The sequence below is a fragment of the Psammomys obesus genome, unplaced genomic scaffold (assembly GCF_907164565.1).
Source record: "Psammomys obesus unplaced genomic scaffold, mPsaObe1.curated_primary_1811, whole genome shotgun sequence".
In the NCBI taxonomy this organism is placed as follows: domain Eukaryota; kingdom Metazoa; phylum Chordata; class Mammalia; order Rodentia; family Muridae; genus Psammomys; species Psammomys obesus.
This window is the reverse complement of record NW_026585644.1, coordinates 42517734-42544540: the sequence shown is the minus strand read 5'-3', so window position 1 is coordinate 42544540 and position 26807 is coordinate 42517734. Positions and strand designations below refer to the sequence as shown.

Genomic DNA, 26807 nt, shown 5'->3' with positions numbered 1-26807 from the left:
CGGAAGTGAGCTGCGGGCTGCGCGCGCGTGTTCTGCCAGCGATGTCTGCGGACCGGGGACCTTTAGAGTTCCATGCCAAGCAGCCCTGGCGTCCCAAAGAGGTGACAGAAGATCCGGATGAGGAGGACGAGGAGGAGAGCGATGAGGCCAAGAATGGCTTCTCCCTGGAGGAGGTGTTACGCCTCGGAGGCACGAAGGTAACGGCCGCAGGTTCCCGGGACGGGGACGCACACGGCTGCCGGGAGTGTGGGACCTGCCGCCAAGCCTCAGACTTGTCCTGAGCGCCTCCGCACTTGACCCGCTCTTCAGTGGAGTAAAAATATTCGGATTGCATGTTTTCTCCTGGGTTTATGCTTCGTTAAGATGTAGGTGGTCTTGTTACCAACGTGGTGTAACCGCCACTCCCATCAGATCGGACAAAACTTGTTGATCGTTGCCTCGTGGACAGATGTTTTGAACTCTAGTGTATATGTAATCTGAGTCTGGTGGGTTATAAGGTAAATGCCTCATAGGTTGGAACCTGCCAGTTTACAGTAGCCTTTTATGAAAGCTCATAATTGTTGCTACACTCGAGTGGAAGTCAGAGGACAACGTTGTGGAGTCGATTACCTTTTACCTGGGTTCCGGAGACCGAACCCAGGTCGCCCAGGCTTGCTTAGCAAGGGCTTCAGCCATTGAGCCATTCCCCCTGCCCTTCTTATAAACCTTATAAACCTTTAACCTTGCTCATCTGACACATTACAGGTGCACCTATCAATACGATTTTCATTGGGTTTCCGTGGCTGTCAGCTTGAGCATCTTTTCGTATCTTGAAGAAGCTTCTTCGAATACCTTCTTTTCCCTATAGTGTACATATCCTTGGCACATTTGTTGGCTGTCTGTGACTTTCCCAGGCAATAGTGTAATAAATCAGATGTGATGGTTTTCAAAGATGAAGTTCTTACTGAAGTTCTGGGTTTGTACTATGGCTTTAACTTTTTTTATGTGTTTCTGCAGCAAGATTACCTTATGCTGGCTACCTTGGATGAAAATGAGGAACTGGTGGATGGAGGCAAAAAGGGAACAATTGACGACCTTCAACAAGGTGAATTGGAGGCATTTATTCAAAATCTTAATTTGGCCAAATACTCAAAGTCTTTGATTGAAGAAGATGAACCAGATAAAAAGGAAAATGACAGCCAAAAAGAAGCAAAAATACTGAAGGTTGAAACTAAAAAACAGAAAGCGACAGAAAGTAAAAAGACATCAGAAAAGAAGGTGAAAAATAAAAATATACCAGAACAGCGTTCTGAAAGCGGTACCATCCCAAAAGGAAAGAAGGATAAACAACCCGACGACGTATTCGAATTTCTGGAGAGACAAACACTGTTAGTCAAGCCTGGAGGCAAGTGGTACGACATGGAGTACAGCAGTGAGTATTCTTTGGAGCCCCAGCCTCGGGACATGGTGTCCAAATACAAAGCCCTGGCCCAGCAGCTGTACGAGCATGAGGTCAGCCTGTTCAAAAGTAAGACAAATAATCAAAAGGGAGGCTCTTCCACCTGGATGAAGGCAATTGTGTCATCGGGGACTCTGGGAGACAGGATGGCGGCCATGATCCTGCTGATCCAGGACAATGCTGTTCATACACTCCAGTTTGTAGAAACCCTCGTGAACCTTGTTAAAAAGAAGGGCAGCAAGCAGCAGTGCCTCATGGCTTTGGATACGTTCAAGGAGTTACTCATTACAGACCTTCTGCCAGACAGTCGGAAACTCCGGGTTTTCAGCCAGCATCCTTTTCACAAACTGGAAGAGTTGTCCAGTGGCAACAGGGACTCGAGAGACAGGAGACTTATATTGTGGTATTATGAGCATCAACTGAAACACTTAGTAGCAGAATTCGTGCAAGTCCTGGAAACTCTAAGTCACGATTCCTTAATGACCACTAAGATCCGAGCCCTCATAGCCGCTCATGAGCTTCTGTGCGATAAGCCTGAGGAGGAAAAGGCTCTTCTTGTGCAGGTGGTAAATAAACTGGGAGATCCACAAAACAGAATCGCCACAAAAGCTTCCCATCTGTTAGAGGTATTGCTGAGGAAGCATCCCAATATGAAAGGAGTTGTGTGTGGAGAAATAGAAAGGCTTCTCTTTCGCTCAAATATCAGCGCCAAAGCTCAATATTATGCAATTTGCTTTTTAAACCAAATGGTCCTCTCCCATGAAGAAAGTGAACTGGCTAACAAATTAATAACTCTTTATTTTTGTTTCTTTCGGACTTGTATAAAGAAAAAAGACATTGAGTCAAAAATGCTCAGTGCCATTTTGACAGGCGTGAACAGAGCATACCCGTACTCCCAGATAGGTGACGACAGAGTGAGGGAGCAAGTGGACACTTTATTCAAAGTGCTGCATGTTGTAAATTTTAATACTAGCGTGCAGGCTTTAATGCTACTTTTCCAAGTAATGAATTCTCAGCAGACAATATCTGATCGGTATTATACGGCTTTGTACAAGTAAGTGTGCATTTTTAGTGTCTGGATGTGGTGAAACTTGCTGTGGTGTAGCACATGTAATTTAGGGCAAAAAAAAAAAAAGATTTAAATATGTATACATGTTTGTGTGTCCACATATATTTATATATATATATGTGTGTATGCACACACATATATCTCACATAGGCACGCACCCTCACCACCTAAGTGTTCACCAACTTTGAAAATGACACCCTGACACCTGTTTCAAAAATTAACACTTTGCCACATTTAAGTCTTTTGCATAATAAGGAACTGAACCAGAGGTGTAATTGCAATTCCCTTTCCCTAAACCACCCTCCTGTTCTTCATCCAGTTGGTCAGTAATTCATTCTACTGAGGTTTTGAGTGCTTACGTCTGCTGCTCGTGTTCTTGGTGGGTAAGATGTGGTACCATGAGCAGGAATCCCACCCTGGAGACCCTTACCAGAGTATGCTAGAGAATGAATGTTAAGGGGGTCTGATTTCTGTTCTGTTGTGCTTTTTTAGCCTTCAGGATTTTCTTTGGTGACTCCTACAACTGTCCTGTAACTCATGAAGGCAGGTATTTCTAACAGTGTAAGCTCTGCCTTACATAGTCCAGTAAGCTATGTTAAGAAACTTATCTATTCTTATTATTTTTTTTTTTTTTTTTTCTTCTGAGACTGGTTTACACTGTGTAGCCTTGGCTGCTCTGTAACTCGTTGAGATCCACCTGTCTCTGCCTCCTGAGTGTTAGGATTAAAGGCTGGTTCTACCATACCTAGCCTCTAATTTGCTTTTTACAATTGCACAAGTATATCTGACTTATGAAGAAAAATGTAGTGATTAATGGTTTAGACTTAAGCCATACTACAGTAATTTGAATTCCAGCCAATAGTTTGCTGTGTTAAGATTGGGCAGTTACTTAATTCTCAGTAAAACCCTATTGATAACTTGATTAATCTCATTTCTTACAGTATTTTATTAGTAAAATGCAGAGATGTACACCTATCTCATGGCCTATTATTCACATTGGGAAGCATTTCCTAAGTTACAGCTAGTGGATGACAAAACTGGAACTTCACAGAGAAAAGTTTTAGGGCCAGTGAGATAGCCCAGAGGATAAAGGTACTTACAAGCCTGCCAGCTTGAGTTTGTTCCCCAAGACCCACATGGTGGAAGGAGAGAACAAACTCTCAGGTTGCCCGCTGACTTCCTCAGGCACACACACCACATTTTAATTTCCAAAAAAGCTGTATAAGAGAAAAGCTTTTGGTATAGTTAATGAAAGCTTTAGTCCATGAGTGATTGGACCCCTCATTTAGGAAACCAGTACATGGCGGAAGTCTGTGATAGAGTAGTCTCACTTCTATTGGACATTAGGAAAAAAGGCGGAAAAGTTGAGGACTCAAGAGTTTAGGAAACTGCAGAGCACGAACAAGACCGAGGGGCTGTTAGAAGAGCCAATTAGGAACTATGGGCATGCAGAGGACATTCTGGACAGGGCATGGTGTCAATGGAAGGAATTTCCTTTTTCACTACTCATAGGTGGTCCTCACTAGAGCCATGTGAGGGAGGCTGCCTCTGGTCAGCTGGAGGGTAGAGAGTAAACAAAGAAACCCAGGTCATCTTATCTCTTGCATTATAGCTGTCAGTTTTGGTAGCCACTCAGGGCTTAACACTGACTTGCCTTGAATTTGCTATGGAAATCAGGCAGGCAGAACTCCTTGAGAGCTGCCTGCCTCTGCCTTCCAAGAACTGATTAAAAGCAGATTGAACAGGTGTCATTTTTATTAATTGGCTTTTGTGTAACGTTTCAGATGGGGTTCTGTATCTGTATTAAAATCTACCCTGTTGTTTTACAAAACAATTGGAGAAAAAACCTTACAAAACAAATGGCTTTTAGCTGATGACATCTTTTTTACCATTGTGTATTTTCTCTTGAGTTCATTGATTTACTCTTTTATCTGAGAAGGCAGAAATAGTCTCTTATTCTAACATATTCAGGAAATTTATCACTAAGATGAGACAGTTCTAATTGATTGTTGAGTCTCTGAACTGTGACCACAGGATGTGAAGATGATTTTATGAGTGAACATTTCACCCTGATTTTATTTTACAGAAAGATGTTGGATCCAGGGTTGATGACGTGTTCCAAGCAAGCAATGTTTCTTAACCTCGTCTACAAATCTCTGAAAGCTGACATCATGTTGCGCCGGGTGAAGGCTTTTGTGAAGAGGTTGCTTCAGGTTACCTGCACACAGATGCCCCCTTTCATTTGTGGAGCGTTGTATCTTGTGTCTGAGATCTTTAAAGCAAAACCAGACTTAAGAAGCCAACTAGATGATCATCCGGTATGTTTTTTACTGCTTCAAGATTGCTTCTTGGTGTTTTGGGTGGGATTTTTGTGTGTGTTTATTTGCTTTACTGATGGTAACAATTTCTCTGGAGTGTGTTTGAATTTAAGCTGTAGAATTGGACAGAGCTTCCACTGACAGCTAAGTGGGTGGGCATTGACTAAGTGGGTGTTGCTTGATTCCTCTATTTATTACATAATAAACTGCGCTACAGTAGAAATTGTAGTCATATGAGGTAGTTATGGGTGATTATAGACCTTTGCCTGTTTGCTCAGTTATGAAATGGAAATGAGTAGTGATTGTACCTGTCTTTGTTATTATAACACAACAAATGTTTGAGGGCTCAGCTCTAAAATCTCTTGGTTCAGAACTTGTCTCTGCGCTGTTTAGGGAGAAAGTATAATCTTCCATTTCACTCTGAATAGCATTCAGAACCATGACTTTACTTTTTGGTATTTTCTCATTTTACCAGAAATACAGTGAAGCTTCTTTGAAACTACATCACCCAAATGAATACAGGCTTTATTGTAGTGCCAACTGATTAACAGAGTCATTGATCCACTTTTGTTAGGAATCTGATGAAGAAAACTTCGTTGACATGGGAGATGACAGTGATGTAGAAAAGTTCACTGATGCAGACAAAGAAACAGCAGCAGATGCAGTGGAGGAAGCTGAGGCAGAAGAAGCTGCGCCTGAGAGCAGCCCAGAAACCGAGAAGCCGAAGACCGCCTCCTGGGTGCACTTTGACAACTTGAAAGGTGAGTGCTTTGGCTTGTTCCCTCAAGCGTTTAAAGGAAGGAATTATTTTCCTCTGTCATTTTCACAGTTGTGTCTGTGCCAGTGTGACCATGCTGGAGGTGGAACCCATAGCCTTTGTGTGTGCTCGTTGAGCAGTGAATTACATTTGCAACCAGAAAGTAAAATTATAATGGTGTGGAATCACAGATAATATTTATTAACAGAATTCCATGTTTTAAATAAATCTTGGAAATCAAGCAGATGCCTTTTAGAGCTGTGGGAGTTAGGTGAAAAACAATAAAATGCTAGATGTACTGTGAATCATTTATTTCCATAATTAATAGGAGCTTATGCCTCATTGAGCCACTTTAGTCAGAGCATATGACGACACCCAAGTGTGGTTCACGTGAAGTTTGATTTCTGAGTGGGACTGTATTTGATTGTATCTCTGTGACCCTTCTTGGTTTTTGTGTGACTGTCGTAGCCACACTTTGCAGTTTCCTAAAGCAGGGTTGTTTGGTTTATTATTATTATCATTGTTATTTTATGTGTATGTTCAGCCTATTTACCATGTGATGCCTGGCCAAAGGAGGGCCGTGGAGCTGGAGTTACAGGCAGTTGTGAGCCACCATGTGGGTGATTGAAATCCAACCCAGGTCCTCTGGAAGGGCAGCCAGTGCTCTTAATGCTAAGCCATCTCTTCAGCCCCTTAAAGCAAGTTTTTAAGATAGAAGACTCTATGGGAAATAGAAGCCTTAAGTGACTGTTTACCCACCAGAGAAAAAGAAATAGAATATTGGAGCCCAAAGAAAGCTTAGAAATGCAGTGTTTATCTGAGGCCAAAAAGAAAAGAATACTAGCCTTGGACTGAGGAAGACAGTATCAGAAACTTTTCTTTTAGGACTCATGGTTAAAGTAACTCCGCTTTAAATTTTCGTTTCAGATATATTAAAGAGAAGGCTGGTAGTCCTCGGGAAAGTTCTAAAAAGGATTTCTCTGTTTGGAGCACAAACTTGTCCTTTAGAAGGATGGCAGGCATGTGCTAAGGCTACATAGTTAATAGGGATTCCAAAATTCTTGCTTTTAATGTCTGGGGCCAGGGAGACAACTTATCCAGGAATGGAAAAAGCACTTGCTCCTGGGCCTCAGGCCTGACTTCTATCTCTGGCACCCACGTTTTGAACTGGAAAAAGAGCTGACTTCTGAAAGTTGTTTTGTGACTCCACATGAAGCCTTGTGACACACACCTTGAAAGGAAATCTCTTATTTCTGGGTTTTTGTAAACATAGAAATGTGTTCCAAGAAAAAAAAAAAAAAACTTCCTGAATGTAGTTTAATAGCAAGAATTTGGAATGCCACAGCTCTGGAATACTGCAGATATACACCTTTAGGTTACTTCTATCTTCCCCATTTATGACTTATTTTCTTGGCGCTTTCTCTGGCTGCCTGAAAACTGCTGACTTAAGAGATCAATCGTTTGGCAGTTGGGGCCAGTATGTTGTAGTTTTTTAGGAAAAAAAAGTTAGAATAGATATCAAGATAGATTGTTTAAAGGACGACATTTTAATCTAGTGTTGGATTATTGAACTACTAACAATTTTGAAAATTAGGTCTGTGTGTGAAAATATTAGTTGTGATAGTTTTAAGTGTCCCCTTGAGCTAGGAATAAAGCATTTGAAAATCCTGTGTTCTTAGGTGGCAAACAGCGAAAGACATATGATCCATTCAGTAGAAATCCTTTGTTCTGTGGAGCTGAAAATACAAGTCTTTGGGAGCTCAGAAAGGTAAAATCATTTCTATTTTTTAAATTCATTTGTGACACATATTCCTGCTTTCAATGGCTTTTAACACATTGAAACTTTTCTTGCAATTGAAGTTAACATGAAGCTACACATGGGCAAAGATAATAGTGTGGTGAATTCATTTTACAGAAACTTTTTTTTTTAAAGATTTATTTAGTTATTATATATACATATTCTGCACCGGCTATCATTTCAGATGGTTGTGAGCCACCATGTGGTTGCTGGGAATTGAATCAGGACCTTTGGAGGAACAGCCAGGGCTCTTAACCTCTGAGCCATTTCTCCAGCCCCTTACAGAAACTTTTAACTGATGCGCATGTAAATGAAATACCATACCTGGTTTACAATAACGTGGATTGTTGCATGTAGCTCATGCAACATGTGCTGCAGTTGTCTGAGAATAGAAATCTTTTACTACGTTGTTTTGTAAATGAGGAGGAATTGTGTTTCTAATAGCCTTCCCTGTGATCAAAAAGATACAAAATAACTCTCCCGAAGAGTTATTCTTGCAGTATGACCACAGATGCTCACAACACTTCATGAGTCTGCAGAATCACTACTGTCCTGGTAATACCCACTGAGCTTTGTCTTTGTCACTGTGCTAGCTGTAGCACTGATGATGTAAAAGACAGGTGAACTTCTGATGCCCTGATACAAGTAAAGATAGTGCCTTTGTGGCCATTAAATTCTGTTATTTTTTCCTCTGCATGTACTTGTAGGGAATAAGCCAGAATCACTTGGGAATGATAACGCAAGTACTGATCAGTACCTTGACCTTAAACACACGCCAGTGTTCCCTGTGTGAATGGCAAGTGTGCATTCCCACTTCTGCTGTACACTGTCAAACTGTCTCAAAGCAGCACTTGATCAGCTGTCCCTGATCCACGTAGCTGCTTCCTGATACACTGGCCAGCAAACTGTTTACTCTATCTGAGACATATTTGCTTGTAAATGAAGTAACTGATTTTTTTGCTTCAGGCAAAAACAACTAGTAGTGTTTGTTGTGAGTGACAAACTCTTATAAGCAGTGATCACACTATCAGCACAGTTTGAAGGAACTGCCCAACTCATCCAGTTTTTTTTTTTTTCAAATAACCAGTGTACTGTGTTGCAAATTCGCATGTGGGTAAGATTTACATCCAGAGTAACCAGTTAATGCTAAGTAGCAAGTGCCTAGGGCCAGATGATGTGGTTGATTCCACTTGCAGTTAATTTCTCCACAGATCTGTTTGAGGTTAGGTTCTCTTCATATATATGTTCAAACAGTATGGAATACTGCAAAGATTTAAAAATGCATGTGTTCTATTCAGCCAAACACAAAAGAGATTTTTAAATATTAGTTAACTAAACTTTTTAAATTAGTTAATGCTGCTTAATTGTGTAATTTTTGTTCTGAAATATACTTAGTTTCATGAACATGTTTATACTAATATGTGGTGGGTACATTGTTACTTCCTGTTTTCATTTTATGTGTATGAGTATTTTGCTTACATGTGTATATAAGTGTACCCATATGCGTGCCTGGTTCCCAAAAAAAGCCAGGCAAGGGTGTCAGATCCCCTGGAATTGGAGTTACAGGTAGCGCGAGCCACCATGTGGGTTGCTGGGACCTGAGCACAGGATCCCCACAAGTACCTTAAGTGCTCCGAACTGCTGAATTGTCTCTCCAGCCCCTGGATTTATTAATTTAAATTAACTATAAGCATTTACATTTTTCCTGTTGTAATTTCTAGTAAAGTAAATCTAAAAAATAACCCACTTAGCTAGATATTCTTTAAATCTCAGATATTTAAGTATACACATAGTTTGTAAACAAAAATGTTTGAGAATTACTCTTTTCTGAAGTTTCAGTTTTCTAGCATTTTCTTGGTAATTTTGCTAAAAACTGACCTTAAAAAGAATGACATTTACATTTTTCTTCTATAGTTATCTGAGCATTTCCACCCTTCTGTGGCCCTTTTTGCAAAGACTATCCTTGAGGTAAGTATAAAATATTCTTAAAGATGTAAGTATTGTAGGGTTTTTTGGAGTGGGTATTTGTTTTCATTTTTGAGACAAGTGCTCTGTAACAGCACTAACTCGATTTAGCCTCAAACTCACAGAGATCCACCTACCTCTAAGTGCTGGGATTAAAAGCATATGCAACCACACCCAACTAAGTGTTGTAGTTTTTGGTCATCAGTAATTGATGGTAGAGTTTTCCCTGCCATGTAGACTGATGTTTGCTGCTCTTGTTGAGGACCAATGACTTGTTTAACGCTGAGAACAGAGAGTGCTCACTCTGTGATAAATGGAAATACAGCACATCAGTAAATGGCAGCTGCTTATTGCTGGCTGGCTCATCTGGGGAAGCTTGTTCTCTGCTCTGCTTCCCAGGTTTGCTTTTTCAGTTTGGTTCTTGTAATGGTTACATACTCTCCATTATAAATATTACCTATAAAATCACCAGTACATCATAAAATATGTATGTTTCTGTATGTTTAGTTTTTTAGTATGGTGCACATAAGAATAACTCAAGGGTTATTCATTGTTCATATGTGCCTCAGACACGACATAACAACAGCTTATGTTTTTTGTGTTTGGATTGGTGGGTTGCTTTTTATTAAATCTGTAAAGCCACCATTTTCCACCTTTCAGGGAAATTTTATTCAGTATTCAGGGGACCCACTGCAGGATTTCACACTCATGAGATTCTTGGATCGATTTGTATACCGAAATCCAAAGCTACATAAAGGCAAAGGTATGTTTCCATTATTTAATAACGTTGGTTTTCATTGCTGGGGCTTATTAAGTGAATGAGCCTGTAACTACATTAGACTATCATGGTTTACATTTCAGAGAACACCGACAGTGTTGTGATGCAGCCGAAAAGGAAGCATTTTATGCAGGATGTCCGTAATCTTGCTGGTAAGCATAGAGCCTGGCAGTTGAAACAAAAAAAATAACATAAGCCAGTGCAACACAAATTATATTCTATGGCCCACTTTATTATAATAAAAACTTCAAGTATATCCAAAGTAAATAAAAGTATGGACCCCTGACAGCCATTCCCCAGCCTTAGCAGGTAACCATTCAGCCATGCTCATAGCCCGTAGCTCTTTCAGGAGCCCCACATGTATAGTTCATATCTTGCGCATTCTAGACCATCCTAAACTCTTCCAGTGCCTGCTGAAAGCACAGGTGGTTCATGCAGCATTTTCAGTGTGGTTGGTGTCCTCCTGTGGACAGGTGATTGGTGCCAATCTTGCCAATATTCCGGATCTGATTCTGCTTCTCTGTTAAGAAAGGACATTTTCTCACATACTGTGTCTTGTCTTCATCTTGCTCAGAAATTAGAGCTGAGTTAGACATTTTCTTTTCAGCCAACCTCTCAGAAATCCAGAAATGTCAACAGGATTACTTAGAGGTAATTACGCTGAATTTTTAATCAAGTCAGAAATTTAGTTCTGGAGAAGAAAAGCTAATGTCCTTGAACTCTTTTTTTTTTTTTTTTTTCGTTTTCTTCCATATTAAGTAAAATTCTGGCAAGTGCTGTTGATGATAACTCTGTTTTTAGAATTACAAGCATCATTGTACTTCCAGGGCAACCAGATTATGCTCTAATCCTTCATGTGTGTGGTAGGGACAGAAGGATCGTGAGTTAGGGTTAGGGTGAGCAACTTCAGAAGAACCCTTGGAAGGGCTTCACCGGTGAAGAGCACTTACTGCTCTGGAGGGGCCCAGGGTTAGTCCTCAGTACCCGTACTGGGTATCTCACACCCACCTGGAGCTCCAGCTCCAGGAGACAACACCTGTGGCTACTGCAGGCCCCTTCGGTCACATGCCCACGCCCACACGCATGCATATAAATAAATCTTTTTTCTCTTTTTCTTAAACTTGTGTCTTAAGTGCAATTGGAGAACAATAAAAGAACCTGTTCCTCCACTGTGGCTGTGTTCTACATGTTCTTCTCCACAGAGAGCCAAGAGTTAGGATGCTGAGATCTGTCCACACATCTCCAAAGATGTGCTTTCCACTTCTGGACCTCTTAACCTGCACTGTTGTCTGTTTCAAGATTTCAGGACTACCCAGTGGTGGCTCACACCTTTATTCTCAGTACTTGGGAGGCAGAAACAGACAGATCTCTGTGTATTCCAGGCCAGCCTGGTCTATAGAGCAAGTTTCAGGACAACCAGAGCTACACAAAGAAACCCTGTCTGGGGGGAGGGGGACGACAAAAAAACTGCCAGTATGTTAATATTGTCTGAGAGCTTAAGTAGCACAGGGGAATGGTCGTAATGACATGCTTCATTTCTGCAGTGAATAGTAAAGAGTTTCTTGCAAAAGAAGAAAGTCAGATCCCCGTGGATGAAGTGTTTTTCTACAGGTAAGATACCTAGTACAGCATCCTTGGAGACTGTTTAAATGTTTATATTTGATACTACACTGCTTTATTGGCATTGCACTATTTTGAAAAGATCGGGTTATACGTCCATTTCTTTTTTGAAGGAATTTAAATTACTGATTCTGCTGCTCAGAAAACTTAGTGAAATTGGTCAGCTTGAGTATTTTAATAATGGAGTATATAAATTTTTGGTTTCTGAATGTGACTTTTTGGAACTTCAGGTTTTTGTTTGGAAACTGTATTGCCTAAGATGGCCTCCAACTTGTGATCCTCCTGCCTCCACCTTCCACACCCTGGGATTGTAAGCATATGCTACCATGCTTGGGTTTTTTCCCTTCTGAGGTAACTCTTACTAGGTTTTATCTGAGTTAGTTTAATATAGTGGTAACTCAGGAGTATTTTGTCTGGACAATGACCCTTTGAGTAGAACTGATAACATACATTGTGAAGCTGAAGGGGTTGATCTGACACTCTTAGTGCCTTGTAATCCGCTGTCAAGTTATGTGGTTGACTAGTTAATTAGCTTTAATATAAATTTCTTTGAAAAACAAAACTTTTACTGTGAACAACTTTGTGTGTGTGATGCCAACTGGAAAGTTCTACTGTGACTTTGGGCGAGTGATATGTCATTATGATTTGAGGTCATTTAGAACTACCATATTCCAATATTAGATAAATTGTGTTGAACTTGAACCAACCTTTTACTATGAAAATTATTTAACTGTTGTGTGGATCAAATTCAGGGCCTTGTTCATGCTAGACAAAACTATATACACACTTTGAGGCCTCTGCAATACCATGTTAATATGAGTGTAACGAAATAGCTTAGCTGGGCATGGTGGCACATGGCTTTAATTCCACCTCTCAGGGAGGCAGAGGCAGGTGGATCTCTGTGAATTCAAGGTCATCCTAGTCTACAGAGCAAGTCAAGGACAGCCAAGGCTGCAAAGAGAAACTCTATCCAGAAAAAGAAGAAGAAATAGCTTATGAGACATTAAAATCTTAAAAGTTTCTTCTACTTTACTTAGAAGTGCTTGGTGGCTTATACCTGTAGTCCCAGCACTCAGGAGGCAAAAGCAAAGGGATTGTATGTACAAAGAGATTATATGTACAGCTTGGCTACATGGTGAGACCCTTTAAAAAGTAATGAAAATTATGCTTCACATTTCAAAAGTTTATACCTGCTTTAGTTCAAAACACTTTTTACATTGAATACAAATTATACTCATTTGTGTCCATTTGAGTATCCATGATACACTTTGAACTGTAGTTTTTAGTCATAAATTATGCAGATATATAATATGCATTTTACTTCAGGTATTATAAGAAAGTTGCTGCTGTTAAAAACAAACAGAAACGCGATGCAGATGAAGAAAGTATAGAAGATGTTGATGACGAGGAATTTGAAAATATGATTGGTAATTTATTTTTGTTGGCTCAGTTTGTAAAATTATTACTATTTGTTAATAGAATGTAGAACATTAGTGGTAAAAGGGAACTTGGTTTTTAGAAATCACTGATATGCAGATTAGAGTAGAAGATTGAGAAATAGCATATAGTAACTTGCTCATTTTTATGCTAGAGAACTACATTATTGAGCTTTCTTTTCTAACATTTTGAGCATTATTTTCTTACATATTGTACTCATTTTGTAAGAAAATTGTTTGCAAGAACAGTATTTTCATTCCTAAGATCAAGTCTCTGATGAGACAGAAACTCTGTATTGTTCATAATCTACTAATTCTACTGGCAGCAATGAACTGCTGGTTTATCAGTTTTTCTTTATAATCCATAGAGCTTGGGGATTTTTAATTCAAGTATAATCAAATGAAACAGTACATGAAAATAGAAAGGCTTACTTTGATGTCACTGTTACATCCTACAGTTAGTAAAAAATAAACACTAAAAATATTTTTCAACAAAAGGAGTATAAATAGAAATTAAAATTAGTAGACCCCATCTTAGAGATTTCATTGGCTCATAGGTTTTTTTAAAACATGCCAGAAGCAGTCCTAATTACAACATTCTGCTGTTGTAAAATCCTGAGTCAGTGTCACTGTTAACTGTGTATCGCTCTTGTTCTTTGCTGGGTCTTTCAATTTTGAAATTGTTCTTGGGCAGACACATTTGAAGATGATAACTGCTTCACGCCTGGAAAGGATGATATTGATTTTGCCAGGTAAAACTCAACTTTCTCTTTACTCTTTCCCAGTTTTTCCTAAATTATTGCTCATGAGAACAGAAGGGCATAAAAATTAGGTGATCCATAAGGAACACATTCCCCTGGGCTTGGTATTATTATTTTGAACCTTTAGGATGCTGTGAGCACTCCGGAATTCTTTTACTTAGTTAACAGCATATCTTAGACACCTGAGCACACATTAGAAAACACTGCCTTTCTTTACAAGTTTGGAGTTTTTGCTTTGTTTTCCCAGCAATATGAAGAAAACAAAGGGAGCTAAGGAGGACTTGGAAGATTTGGAGAGTAGTGACGATGAGGTTGGTGACCTGGATGATGACGAAGTTTCTCTAGGAAGTATGAATGATGAAGACTTTGAAATTGATGAAGAGGGAGGAACGTTCATGAATGTGTCAGATGATGAAACTGAAGAAATTCCAGGTACACATTGAAAAAATAATTCACAAATTACATGGCTTTCTTGCTTATTCTTAGGCTAGGTTTCTGGAAGACACATACAGTGTTGGACTTAGTCAACAGCTCCTCTATAGTTTCGGGCGGGCTGCCATGTTGCCTCTTTTTAACGTTAGTGTCACGGGCCGTGGTATAACTCAGTAGTGAAGTGCTTCCTAGAATGTGTGAGGTCCTGGGTTGCAGCCTCAACTACCAAAGAACAAAAGCAATAATGATGAGCAGTTTAGCCAAGAAAAAGTCAGCACACAGATAGTCCGACCACACAGGTGCAGACAAGGAATGATGTCCATGTAAGTGAGCAGGGGGCCGCCACACATGTGTGCTTGTACTCTTGTCCTTGCATGCACCTCCACTGACACCTGGCTTTGCATCCTGCTTCTTCTGGACCTCAGCAGTAGTTGTTTCTTATTTATGCAAGTGTTGGAATATTTGGTCTCATAATCATCAAGTAAATTACGTATCACGAAGTATGGCAGCCACTCTGAGAATGTCCTGAGTTCTCTAGGCCGTTCTGTTGGGATTAGAGGATTGTGAACCTACCTGGAACAGACATAGCAGGCCTTGAAGTTGCACTGAACACTGTAGCATACAATGAATTGGTGTATTCCAGGCTTGTTGTTTTTAAAATGGCTTAATAGCAAACTTTCTTGGGTAACAGAATTTACAGAAACCAGCCCCAAAGCCAATACAAAGAAAAGCAAGAGAAAGAGTGGAAATGATTTTGACTTTGCTGGGTCATTTCAAGGTAAGAAAATACACTTATTCTCTTCAAACCATAACAGCTGCCATATGAAGAGTAGTGTTGTTACTGTTGGGAAATATATTTTTAAAAACTGGTTGATGCCAGCCAGTTAGTTAGAAAATTTTTCTTAAAGGATCAGTCCTCAGGTACTGCCCACCTTTTATTTGAGACAAGGGTCTCTCTTAGGCTTGGGACTTCACCACATAGGCGGGGCTAACTGCTCCATGAGACTCTAGCATCCACCTGCCTCTGCCTCCTCTCGCCATCACTAACATTACAGCACTACACTCAGGTTTTACATGAGTTCTGGAGATCTGAACCCTGATCGTCACACTTGCGGGGCGAGTGTGCCTTTCACACCATCTCCCAGCCAAGAACGGTGCTTTAGGAATTGATGATGACAGGCTGTTGTTCCCAAGTTCCTTCTCTCTCATTTAAGTATCTCCCAATGATCTTTCCAGTCATGTTTCAAGAGTCCAATTACATGTGAGCCATAACTATCTTACTACTTTAATGTTCATAAAAGCTATAGATTCAAAACCATAGGTGAGTTTTTCATAGACATTTTATTTTCAGTAGCATAAACAAAAGTTTATTGATAGTGCAATAAATACATTTAGTCAGGTTTTTCAAGCCCAAAGAATAAGACCTGAATTACAATTTTTATTTTGCTTCACATAGTATAAATGCTATCCATGTCAGCTGTGGAATTTTAATCCTCAGTGATACTGTTTCTTGTAAGAATAAACTGATCAGTGACCAAATCTGAAAAATAAGCACATACTTTGAATAACCTATACATGATTTTTTTAAGGATCAAAGAAAAAAAAGAAAAGTTTCAGTGACTCCAGCCTGTTTGTGTCTGCTGAGGAGGTAAGGCTAATGTACTAACCTAAGAAAGTAGCTGTTTACATTCTTTAAAAGTTTTCTAGTAACCTTCACACTCTTCCTTTTTTTTTCAAGTTTGGCCATCTGTTGGATGAAAATATGGGATCCAAGTTTGATAATATTGGCATGAATGCCATGGCTAACAAAGATAATGCAAGTAAGTAAACTGACTTTCTTCTTCTTTTCTATAGTAGGGTCTTATGTAGCCCAGGCTGCCTTAAACTTGCTATATAGCCAGGCGGTCTTAGGCTCTTGATCCTCCACCTCCCAAGCAGTAGGATTACAGGTGTGCACTATCAGGTGACCTTGAACTTGTCAGTCAAGTTTTTTAAATGGCATTCAAACCACACACAAGCTACAGAGTCAGTTTTTCTTGGAGAGTTGGTGTATTTTATTTGACTCTTAAGTGCTTGAAGATCTTTTAATTATTCCTTGATAGAAAAGAAAACTATTTTCAATATTTTCTGTATTCTTTCATTTATAAAACCCTCATCTTAGATAACAGGAGAGAGTAACAAACAGTGGATTTGCACAGTAGGTGGGAAATCACAGGCCATGTGGCTTGAAGTTAAAGTTACACTCAGGAAGGAGGTTCTGTGGGAGTAGACATAGACTCATCTTTTTTCTCCCCTCAAAGGTTTCAAACAGCTGAAGTGGGAAGCTGAGCGTGATGACTGGCTGCACAACAGAGACGTGAAAAGTATCATCAAGAAAAAGAAAAATTTCAAAAAGAAGATGAAAGCCCCTCAGAAATCCAAAAAGCAACGGAAATGAGAGCTTCAGACTAAATAATAAAATTAAGATTGTACTTACCCTTAATTTTTGCTATCCAACCATTTTTCTTGATCTTTTTCTCTAATTCCATATATTCCAGACTGTTCAACAGATTTGTAATAAACTGTAGAAACAAAATGCTGTCATTTATAAAATCATAACAGTTATACTTAAATCAAAGAAATTCCTCCATATTGCTACATAACCAAACGAAAAGTACAGTGGGGCTCCGTGATCATGCGCATGGTCTAACCGCTCTCTTGACCACAGTGATGAGCGCTTGTTCAGGGTACCTGGCGTTATGCTCATTAAGGACCTGATGTCATCCTGGTCAACCCCTAACTGTCATGGGGTGGGCATTAGCTCTTCCATAGAGAAAGCGGCATCTCTGAGAGCATAGTACACCTGAGGAAAACAGTCTTACAGCAATAACCTTAGGCCATGGTCTGTGCCTACCACCTTAGGTCTCCCTCTGGAATCTATGTTCTTAACCACTGTAAATTACTGCTCCAGCCTGCAGGGTGGGGCATGTAACTCTGTGACAGAACTTTTGCCCCGTGAAGCCTGGCATTTGATCAATAAAAAAAGTAATAATTAAACCAAGAGCTAACTGTTCTCATCTAAGCAACTGGGTGAGTGCTTATTGTGTGGTCTCAGGTGGCAACTAGTGTTGGAACCAGCAACAAAATGTCATTTGGTCTAAAGCTGTGAAAGTACCATGGGATTTATAAGCTATTTTGCATAGAAATTTTACTTGAGGAAAAACATACCTTCCAAAACAAAGGGAAATGTCTTGCTCATTGTTTGTCTGAAATCTGACATTAAAAAAAAAAAAAACTCACTGTTAACATTAAGCCCACAATTTAGTATATTAGTGTCTATTAGCATTTTGTATTTAAGGTCCAGCTAATAATCCAAGAACTGAATCTTGTAGGATACTACATAGATTACATTCATCTCAAAAACCAGCCTTTATACTTTTTTCTCTTTTTTTGGTTTTCAAGACAAGGTTTCTCTGTACCCCTGGCTGTCCTGGAACTCACTTTGTAAACTAGGCTGGCTTCAAACTCAAATCCACCTGCCTCTGCCTCCCAAGTGCTGGAAAAAGCATGGGTCACTACCGCCCAGCAGCCTGTGTGCTCTTCTACTTACTGTAAAGATTGTGAGCATCCCATGGCACCCTGGTATAGTGAAGTACTTTGAGGAAGATGTGAAGTGACACGCTTTAAAGATATGTCACTGACCCAGGGTTGTGCCTGCTAGTTGGAGAAGGAAGTAATAGGAATTCCTAATTTAAAAGCTGAGGTCTCTCGTATAAAATTTAACAAACTGTTACACAGTCTTCAGCAATAGCATGGGAAATGGTTTCAGTGCCTACTGCTGATGCTAAGGCTGCTGTGAACTGAGGTTGTTCTGAGCATCAGTGATGTAACTCTTTCTGAGAATACTGAACAAGTAAGTGTGCTAGGCAGGCCCAGCTACCCCATCTATTCTTTTCAGTTCTGCTGAGGGCCATTCAATTGTGAGCCAGAATAGGGACATTTGTTGTACCCTTCCCTAGTAAAACCCAGACACTGCTGGTCTGCAAGTCAAAAATGAGTCAATGACAGGCACCTCGCTCCCCTCCTTCCCATAAAAATATCTAACAGATTCAATCTGAAGAAATGCTTTGCCCAGAAATGCCACTAGCATTTAGTGCACACCCTGCTAGAAAACAGCAACTGAACTGTGTGTACCTTGGCTCGAGTTCATCTTTTTAAACAAAACATAAGCTCCAAAAACACCCACAACTTCCGCTGCTAAAACTCCTTTAAAGATCTTCCTTGCCAGGGGTTCCATGTTCCGAGCCATCCTGAATTTAAGATGAATGAGGCATGTTTAAATTTCTGTTGCCATATCTAAAAAAAACAAAACAAAAAAACAACTCCATTGCTTTTTATACGGACCCCAAAAGTAATATGTATTTGGTTTGGACATTCCTCATATTCTGATATTTTCCCACTGCTCTGTCCTCAGTGATGAGACAGGCTGTTGGATAATGTTCATTGTCAGCCAGTTCCTCCATCTGCTTTTGCCTCCCTTTCAAGATGCCTAAGCATTAAGGTAATTGAACACTGTTAGGATTAGGCTTGGCCTTTGTTACCAAAAGACTTAAAAACTTTAAAATGAAGCAAACAAAACACATATAACTGGGGGTGAGGCAGGAGGGTCAGCTGTACTTCCTCTACTCCCAGTACTCTCTATCACTGACAGGCCTACTCAGTACCAAGTTCTCCAGGCTGTTTTCATGCTCCGGGGCTGCGCTGAGGCACATCTACCTGCAGCCTATTTATTCCTTAGCTTAAGGAATCTGAGCAAAACCTTAGAAGAAAGTGATGCTAAGGTTTCAAACAGTCCAAATAACACTATATAATAAAACATTTACTCTCTTAAAAACACATGGACATGTTGCGCTCCAAGGCCCTCCTGATCTTTGGGACCGTTCTACTTAATAAAAAAAAAAAAAAAAAAAAAAAAAAAGTCCGAGGGTCACCAGAAGCACACCTATCCAGACCAGATGGCCCAGGAAGACCAAGACCGACCACGGGGCCTTCTTGCAGAGGAGAGGCTAGGGCTGCAGCGCAGGTGAAGCAGCCTCCAGGGTGGACCTGGGGGAAGGGAAGCCGGCGCGGCTGGTGACACTAGGACCCAAGGCTGCTGCCGGCGACGGTTCCAACCAGCGAAGTCTAAGTCCCAGAAGGCGCCGCGGCGCTCGGAGACCCGGAAACGCTCGCGCCTGCCCCGCACGCCTGCGCCATCGGGACAGTCTCGTTCAAGAGTTCCCCTGACCCAAGGATATTACAAGACCCCACCCGCCCCAAAGTGGGGAGCCGACAGCGGGTAGGGCACACAGAACGGTCCTTACCTGAGGCCACTGCAAGCCGACTGCGCACGCGCACGGTCGCAGCGCCACGCCCCCAGCTTTAGCCACGCCCCACGGCGGAACCTGACCCGGCTACACTGCTCTTCTAGACTCTGGCAGAGTAGCTGTGGGAAGCTAGCTCCTCATTTTACTGGCAAGATTATCCTGCCCGCGGCCACACCCAAGCGAAAGAAGGAATTCATACTTGAACCCAGAATACGGTCTCCAAATCCTGCACATGGATCGTCTTTCCCCACTCTTAAACCCAAAGTGTATCAGAGGAACGGCAACAACCCATCACCTGGAACTGGCCAAAACACGTGGGACCCCAATCAAGATATACGTCCTTGTAGCCAGATCCCTAGACAATTCCTTTGCACGTTAAGGCTGAGACTAGCTACCCCGAGGTACTGACCCAACGGAAGGACAGAGTAGAGAAAAGGGAATGGGACCGCCTATGAGGGACCACGAGCATGGCAGAGCCTGAAATGCCAAAATACATCTGCTTTCATTAAAATGTGGTCTGGCCTCAGAGATCTGCCTGCCTCTGCCACCAGGACAGCCAGGGCAATCCTGTTTCAAAAAACAAGATAGATTAGATACATTAGCTAGCTAGAGATAGATAGATAGATAGATAGATAGATAGATAGATAGATAGATAGATAGATAGATAAAATGTGGTCTGATGCCAGGCTGTCCAACCTAGGAAGCTATGAATGCTGACCAACAAAATCTTGCGTGTAAAACATGACGGAAATTTTTGCACAATGAGAAATTTTGCGATTTTTAAAAAAAAATTTAATTGCTGTTCTTCGAGCTTGGGCTTCGGTTCCAGCAACATGGCTAAACACACCAAGAAGGTCATGATCGCCAGGAAAGAAGAGACCGCTATGGTGCCTCCCTCCAGAAGATGGTGAAGAAGATTGAATCAGCTGGCACTGTGCTGTTAGCATCTGACACTGTGGTTCCTGCCTGAAAACAGTGCTGGTGAGGCCTGGACCTACACCCCTTCTGCTGTCACAATTATGTCTGCCGTCAGAAGATTCAAGAAACTGCAAGACCAGTGGAAAGCGCTACCACCTGCAACAAGGGGGTTATTTAATTAATTAATTGCTGGGTTCTGGAGCATAAAGTTTGTAGATGAACATGTCATGTCACAGTGACACACAAAATAAACGTATGTGTGTCCCCGATATTTGTACACAAGTATGGCTTCAGTTTTACCAAATGCTCAGTTTCCAGTGGGCCGTCTTCCAAACACAGAAAGTTGATCTGGCGTCATCTTGTGTTACCTGTACTCATGGTTAAGAGGAGAGTGAAATGCAATTTTCAATATTGTTTTAATCTATTATTTCACATGATAAAAGGTGTGTGAACAAGAACTCTATGGGTGAGAGGAAGGAAAGATTGTAGGAGGCAGAGGGGGCGGAGGACCCCAGGAGAATGCAGCCCACTGAAGCAACAAAGCAGGGCTCACACAGCCTGGAAGAGACTGAAGGGGGAAACAGGGGTGCCGCCGGGGGCCTCTGTGCATATGTTATGGCTGTTAGCTTGGTGTTTTTGTGGGACTCCTAACTGTGGGAGCGAGTATGTCCTTGACTCTTCTGCCTGGTCTTGAGACTCCCTCCTGTTGGGTCGCCATGTCCAGCCTCAGAGAGGGGCATTTTTGCCTTGTTGTATTTAGTTTTGTCCTGTTTGGTTGTTGTCTCTTGGAGTGAGGCCTGTTCTAAGAAGATGGAGAGGGACCTGGGAGGGAAACTGTGGTTGGTATGCATTACATGAGAGAAGAATCTATTTTCAATTTTTAAAAAAGTGAATATAGTTGCTTAACTGCTATTAGCGATTATAGTGGTGGTGACTGATTGATTGCTTGTGCTAGAGAGGGGTTCTGTGGTTAAGAGTGCTTCTAGCCCTTCAGGAGGACCCCAGTGCAGTCTTCAGCACACATATAAGGCTGCTCACAGCCCTGTAACTCTAGTTCCAGGAGAGTCGTAGCCCCTCTTCTGGCCACCGCAAGCACCTGCACTCACATACACACACATACACACACACACACACGTAATAAATAAAATGCAGATGATTTTTATTTATGTGGTCTTTTGTGTGTGTGTGTGTGTGTGTGTATACAATTACCAGCCAGTGCCCCTGGAGGCCAAAACATGGGTGCTGAACTTGTGTCCTCTGGAAGAGTGGCAATCACTCTTAACCATTAAGCCATCTCTCCAACTCCCATTATTTTAAGATCCAACATAGCTTCTACAATATCTGCAGCCAGCACAAATCATGCCTGTACCAGAACACAAGACACAATATAGTTAGCTGCTGTGGACAATCTGAAGCAGCCCCATATCCTATACCAAAGATTAAAACAAAACCATATTCACATAACATAACTGGGTTTTCAAAGAAACTAAAATTCTCACTACAGGGGTGCTTTTAACAAATGCAATGTCACTCAAAAGTCTTTTATTTAGTGTCCTTAAAAGGCACAACTAAATCAAGAAACTTATATAAAGCAGTAAAACATATGCTAAACCCATTTTCTTTGTCTGCTGTCAACATATCTGTTATAATTGATGCCCTATTAATGGTAGACGATGCAAGTGCAGCCTGAACTCACATTTAATGAGGTGTCTCTACACAGCATATCAAGAAAATTTGTGCACAAAAGCGTTATAAATACATGTTATACAAATCATCAAAACCATGGGTCTCATAAGGGATGGAGTGCTAAATCGTAATGATGTAACCCTGGGAAATCTTTTAAAGCATTGACGCTCACTAGAGCAAGACTTTTCAGAAATAGTAAGACTGAAAAGAAGCTAAATGAGAGAAAGATTTTATTATTTGAGACATGTTATCGAGTTGTTTATGGTCTCAAAACAGAATTTATGGCAGAACTTGATAATGAAAGCCACCATACAGAATTAACACTCCTAGTGAATGTCACCCGTCATTTATCCTGTCTTTAAGGTGAAATTCAGCTTATTAATACAATGTTTCAAACCATAACAAGGTTTCAAATAGAAGTAAAATTATGGCAGTCTCAAGTTAAGGCAAACAATTTTGTGCACTTTGACACCCTGATGAAACACATTTTTGTGAACAGCAAAAATATGCAGCTTGTTTATTTTATGCATGAACGCGAGGGGCGGGGGAGGAGACTAAGCACCTGGGATCAATTCCCACAGCCACAAAGCAGCGAAGACGAACAGAACACGCGGGTGCAAGCGCTTGTACACCGTCACAACATTCAAACACACAAAACAAAATAAATCTAAAAAAAAAAAAAAAAAAGAATTTGAAACAGATGTCAAGATTTCCAGAAAAAAATAATATTTTGGTAAATCTCCAACTCTGTTTTCAGTCACTAGAGATCTGGTGCCTGTCAGTTACAGGCAGATTCGAGAGAGCTGCAGCGGGCCATCCAGCCTGAGGGGGAGAAATTGATCGTGTTTCTTTCTTAGACCCTTACAGGCCTTGTCTTCCCAGAAATGCGTTTCTCTCCCTTCACAGTCACAGCATTCTCTTGTCTCTGGTTATCACACCTACAATTGTGAGCGACTGTTTTCAAGAACGAAGCAACTAAGATTAGAATTGCAGATGCTCAGCACTTTGAGAACTGTAATCACCTCATTCAACCATATATCGCTGCAGTAGGATCTCAAATGTAGTACCAAATAGCCCTATCTGGCCACTCTGTGTTGCCATTTTTATAATAATAATAAATGACATTTTATTACTTATATGCCCAGTGTTCTTTATTAGTGATCACAAAGGGGACCTACCGAACAATTCTGAGACTCTCTGAAGACATGCATAATTAGAATCAACATTTGAGGACTTTTTTTTTTTTTTTTTTTTTTTTTTTTGCTTATCTGTGGTGACATGGTGACAGATATCATAAAAATTACACACAGAATTTTTCTTAGCTCACTAGGTTTCACTAGTGTTTGCCTATTTGTGTGGCCCATAACAATTCTTCTTTATCCCATGTGACCCAGAGAAGCCAAGAGGTTGGACATTCCTGCTCTAAGGTATGGGCCAGCTCTTAGTGAACTCTGCAAATGCAAAAGAGTTGTCAAGAGTCCCAAGCTAAAGTATTATGCCCAATTCACGAACCCCAAAAGACCAGGAATAGACCCCGCTGTAAATACTTGAGGTTATTTTAGTTGTATACGCTTTCAAACACAGGATGCAAACTTCCTATGGAAACAGTAAAGGAATCTGGGCCCGAGGTCTAGGGGTACAGAGTTTTTAAAGAAAACAAAAAAAACGTAAGCAGGGACTTACATGCTTTGGCATTACATGATTGGGTAAGGGAAACTGACTTTTGAAATAATTGGTTCATTTTAGGCACCAAGACTACAAACAGTTCTGGCCTGATCATATGGGCTGATTTCCTAGCAACTGTATAATTAGTGGGCAGGAAAGAATGCAGTAAGGCTAGTTCTTCCCCTCAGAGCATTAAGGTTAATTCTTCCCTGAAGGTGGATGCACATGTCTCCACCCAGCTAGCCTCTGTTCAGGCCTCTGCTCCAAACTCCAAAACAATACCCACCAACTTTTAAGTCCTTGGTCTCTCAAAGGTTCAATCATAGGCCATGTTAGAAAATAGTTCATCCCATATAAAAGAAAGAAAAACAAAACCAAAAATCCTTTGTTCTAGAGAAGCCCAAGAACTAGAGAAGAGGAGAGTCTAACTTAAATGCCTTAGAAGATAGCCACAAGGCCAGCCTTCTCACACGAGCCTCCTCTCCACTCAATCCCTGCTTTACTTATTTACCCTTGTTTTAATCACCATATTCTTTTATTATTTCTCTTATTTGGGGAATGTAAGCCTATAGTCTAGACGAAGACAAAAAGAAAATATTGACAGCAACAATGGGAACTTTAAATATGCCATCAATGTATCCATGTCCCAGAACCTCAGTCAGGGTACTGAGTCAGTCTAGTGGGGTCTGTGGTAAGACACTAATAAGATACAAGAAGCTGAATGGGACTGTGGTATATCAGTGAACATGAAATACACACACACACACACCTGTCCCCTGACAATGACAAAATGTCATATAAAATATGTTAGTCTGCAATTCCATATGCTGTTGCCCTTCATAACGAATGCCTGGAAATTCAAAGTTGAGCATGTAAAATTTCCAAATTAACCCAAGCCTGGAGAAAACAAGAATTAGCTTATTTACACATTGACTTTCTGTGCCCCTCCCCCTCTACACATTCAAATTCTTCTATAACTACATGTATTGATGTCAGTGGGATCTGGACCATTTTCTTCTTAAATGTTTTATTCACCAAGAAACCAGCAAACAGGACCGTGTTTAAATCAGTCTTAAATTCTAGCCCAGGGGAAACAAAGACTGCTTGTAATGTAATTGCTAATCTCACTGAGCAGATGGCCAGGGCATCCAGCCAGTTCCTCTTTTCTTTCTTGAGAGATGGAGTCTTAATTACACCTTCCCAACCACAGTGAAAAACCATCCCATTATTATGTAATACAATGACTTCAAGTGGTAATCATGTGTGAAAAATGTGAAAACACTGATACTCATAATTCTGATTTTACCTTTTCACAAACTTCTAAAATTAATACTCAGAAATATAACCAAATCCAGATCCCCATTTCCAGCCAGGAATCCTCTGTGATCAGTTCTTTGCCCTTTTTAAAGAAGAGATTAAAAATGGTTCTCTAGAACTGGAGCGATGGTTCAGAGGTTAAGCGATGGTTCAGAGGTTAAGAACACTGGCTGTTCTTTCAAAGGTCCTGAGTTCAATTCCCAGGAACCACATGGTGGCTCATAACCATCTGTAGTGAACTCTGGTGCCCTCTTCTGGTGTGCAGGTTCACATGTAAAATAATAAATAAATCTAAAAAATGTTACTCTCACATGTACATAACACATTCATTCACATTCACTCTCTCCCTCACTCTCTTGGATGATTATGGAGCCTAAACCCATGGCCTTGTGCATGCTAAGCAAATGCTCTACCATTGAGCTACATCTCCAGCCATGTTCCCAGTAAGCTATATTCTGTTTCGGTTTCTAAGACTTGTTAGCATTTCTAAAAAGTAAAATACATAATAAAAATCAATGTAAACATTTAATGTCATGTTTGTTCCAAATATGTTGGGAGATTTTTGTCCCAAAACCCAGGAAATTGATTCCCCATATTGTTATGCCCAGATCTTAAGGCCCCCAAAGACCACCAGGAGTGGGACCTCGAATGCAAGAGCAAAGAGCTTTATTTAGGCTTAAGCTTGGTCTCTCTAGTGTTACCAGCGCAGTGGCTCAGAGAGGAGAGCCTGGAGCAGCTGCATGGCAGGGCTTTTATTTGGGGTTTGAGCAAGAGCTGGAATTCCCAGCTTAGCAGTTACACAATTGGATGATATTTAGCCAGGGCAAGCTTCTTACAAGGTGATTGGCTAACTAACCTAACTAACATTGAGTGAGCTATCTATAGACCTCAGGAATGTTAGGTTGGTGGGCTGCCCAGCATGGATGCCCCACCCTGAAATAAGATAACTTCCCTTTCGTGTGGTTACCTCCAGGCTATTCCTTGAGTAGGGGATTTTATGGTTTACTTATTCCTGGAATTGGTGACCTCTGGCCTAGTTCCTGAGACTGATGACTTTTGGGAGAGAGGGTCAGGCCTGGTCCTTTCATTATAATCATAGAAATCTCTGTGTTTATAGAATAAGATATTTAGTAATATCATTGAGTAGTTCCAGAGTCCTTGGAGTCTGGGGAGCTTACTGTCTTTGAGGAGTTCCAATGGACAAGGTCCATTCACTCTTTCTAAAAGACAGGTGAAAGAATGAATGTTGATGTAGAAAAGGATAATATTTTTTCCAGGTACTGGGAAGAGTTTCCATTTAAATAGAAGCAAGAGCAAAAAACATTCATAATTAAGCCTCCTCAGTCAAAGACAACAATTGATCACTGGTAAGCACTCTTCCCCCACCCAACCCCACCCCATGAAATGAGCCAATTCAAGCCAGAGTAGACTTCATAAGTTCAGGTTTATTGGGGGCAGCTCTGGGTGGGTTCACTTGTCCCAGGAAAGTTGCTGTGCAGGGGAA

At 40.8% G+C, this 26807-nt stretch overlaps 2 protein-coding genes and 1 pseudogene across 5 annotated transcripts; 2 read left to right on the top strand and 1 right to left on the bottom strand.

Moving 5' to 3' along the window:
• Positions 1 to 18: 18 nt before the first annotated feature.
• Positions 19 to 16947, top strand: Cebpz (CCAAT enhancer binding protein zeta). The gene is made up of 16 exons (XM_055618498.1): positions 19 to 197; positions 997 to 2492; positions 4594 to 4825; positions 5400 to 5586; positions 7262 to 7350; positions 9295 to 9348; positions 10006 to 10108; positions 10207 to 10275; positions 11668 to 11734; positions 13070 to 13170; positions 13874 to 13931; positions 14188 to 14372; positions 15064 to 15150; positions 15962 to 16020; positions 16111 to 16192; positions 16673 to 16947. Exons 1-16 carry the CDS (start codon positions 42 to 44, stop codon positions 16807 to 16809), a joined length of 3162 nt encoding a protein of 1053 aa, XP_055474473.1. The 5' UTR covers positions 19 to 41; the 3' UTR covers positions 16810 to 16947.
• Cebpzos (CEBPZ opposite strand) lies at positions 15695 to 19782 on the bottom strand. Of its 4 annotated transcripts, none has more exons than XM_055618594.1 (5): positions 19715 to 19782; positions 18546 to 18707; positions 17580 to 17624; positions 16849 to 16933; positions 15695 to 16713 (listed from the first exon to the last, which is right to left on the bottom strand). In XM_055618594.1, exons 2-4 carry the CDS (start codon positions 18658 to 18660, stop codon positions 16851 to 16853), a joined length of 243 nt encoding a protein of 80 aa, XP_055474569.1. In that variant the 5' UTR covers positions 18661 to 18707; positions 19715 to 19782; the 3' UTR covers positions 15695 to 16713; positions 16849 to 16850. The 4 variants fall into 4 exon arrangements, with proteins under 4 accessions (XP_055474569.1, XP_055474588.1, XP_055474559.1 ...); XM_055618613.1 differs by having other exon boundaries at positions 18546 to 18661; positions 19715 to 19765; XM_055618584.1 differs by lacking the exon at positions 19715 to 19782 and adding an exon at positions 19354 to 19602 and having other exon boundaries at positions 15695 to 15912; positions 18546 to 18661.
• A 768-nt stretch (positions 19783 to 20550) lies between these two features.
• On the top strand, positions 20551 to 20817 carry LOC129687669 (60S ribosomal protein L37a-like; annotated as a pseudogene).
• The last annotated feature ends 5990 nt before the right edge of the window (positions 20818 to 26807 follow it).

What these genes read in the sequence shown, in the direction of transcription:
- Cebpz (XM_055618498.1), top strand. Translation starts at nt 42, where the DNA reads ATGTCTGCGGACCGGGGACCTTTAGAGTTCCATGCCAAGCAGCCCTGG. An exon ending in GTCTTTGGGAGCTCAGAAAG is followed by an intron (nt 7,351 to 9,294) that starts GTAAAATCATTT and finishes TTTCTTCTATAG; the next exon opens with TTATCTGAGCATTTCCACCC. An exon ending in CTTTGCTGGGTCATTTCAAG is followed by an intron (nt 15,151 to 15,961) that starts GTAAGAAAATAC and finishes GATTTTTTTAAG; the next exon opens with GATCAAAGAAAAAAAAGAAA.
- Cebpzos (XM_055618594.1), bottom strand. Translation starts at nt 18,660, where the DNA reads ATGGCTCGGAACATGGAACCCCTGGCAAGGAAGATCTTTAAAGGAGTT. An exon ending in AAAGATGAACTCGAGCCAAG is followed by an intron (nt 17,625 to 18,545) that starts GTACACACAGTT and finishes TTTTAATGTCAG; the next exon opens with ATTTCAGACAAACAATGAGC. An exon ending in ATTTCCCTTTGTTTTGGAAG is followed by an intron (nt 16,934 to 17,579) that starts GTATGTTTTTCC and finishes TTGTTTCTACAG; the next exon opens with TTTATTACAAATCTGTTGAA.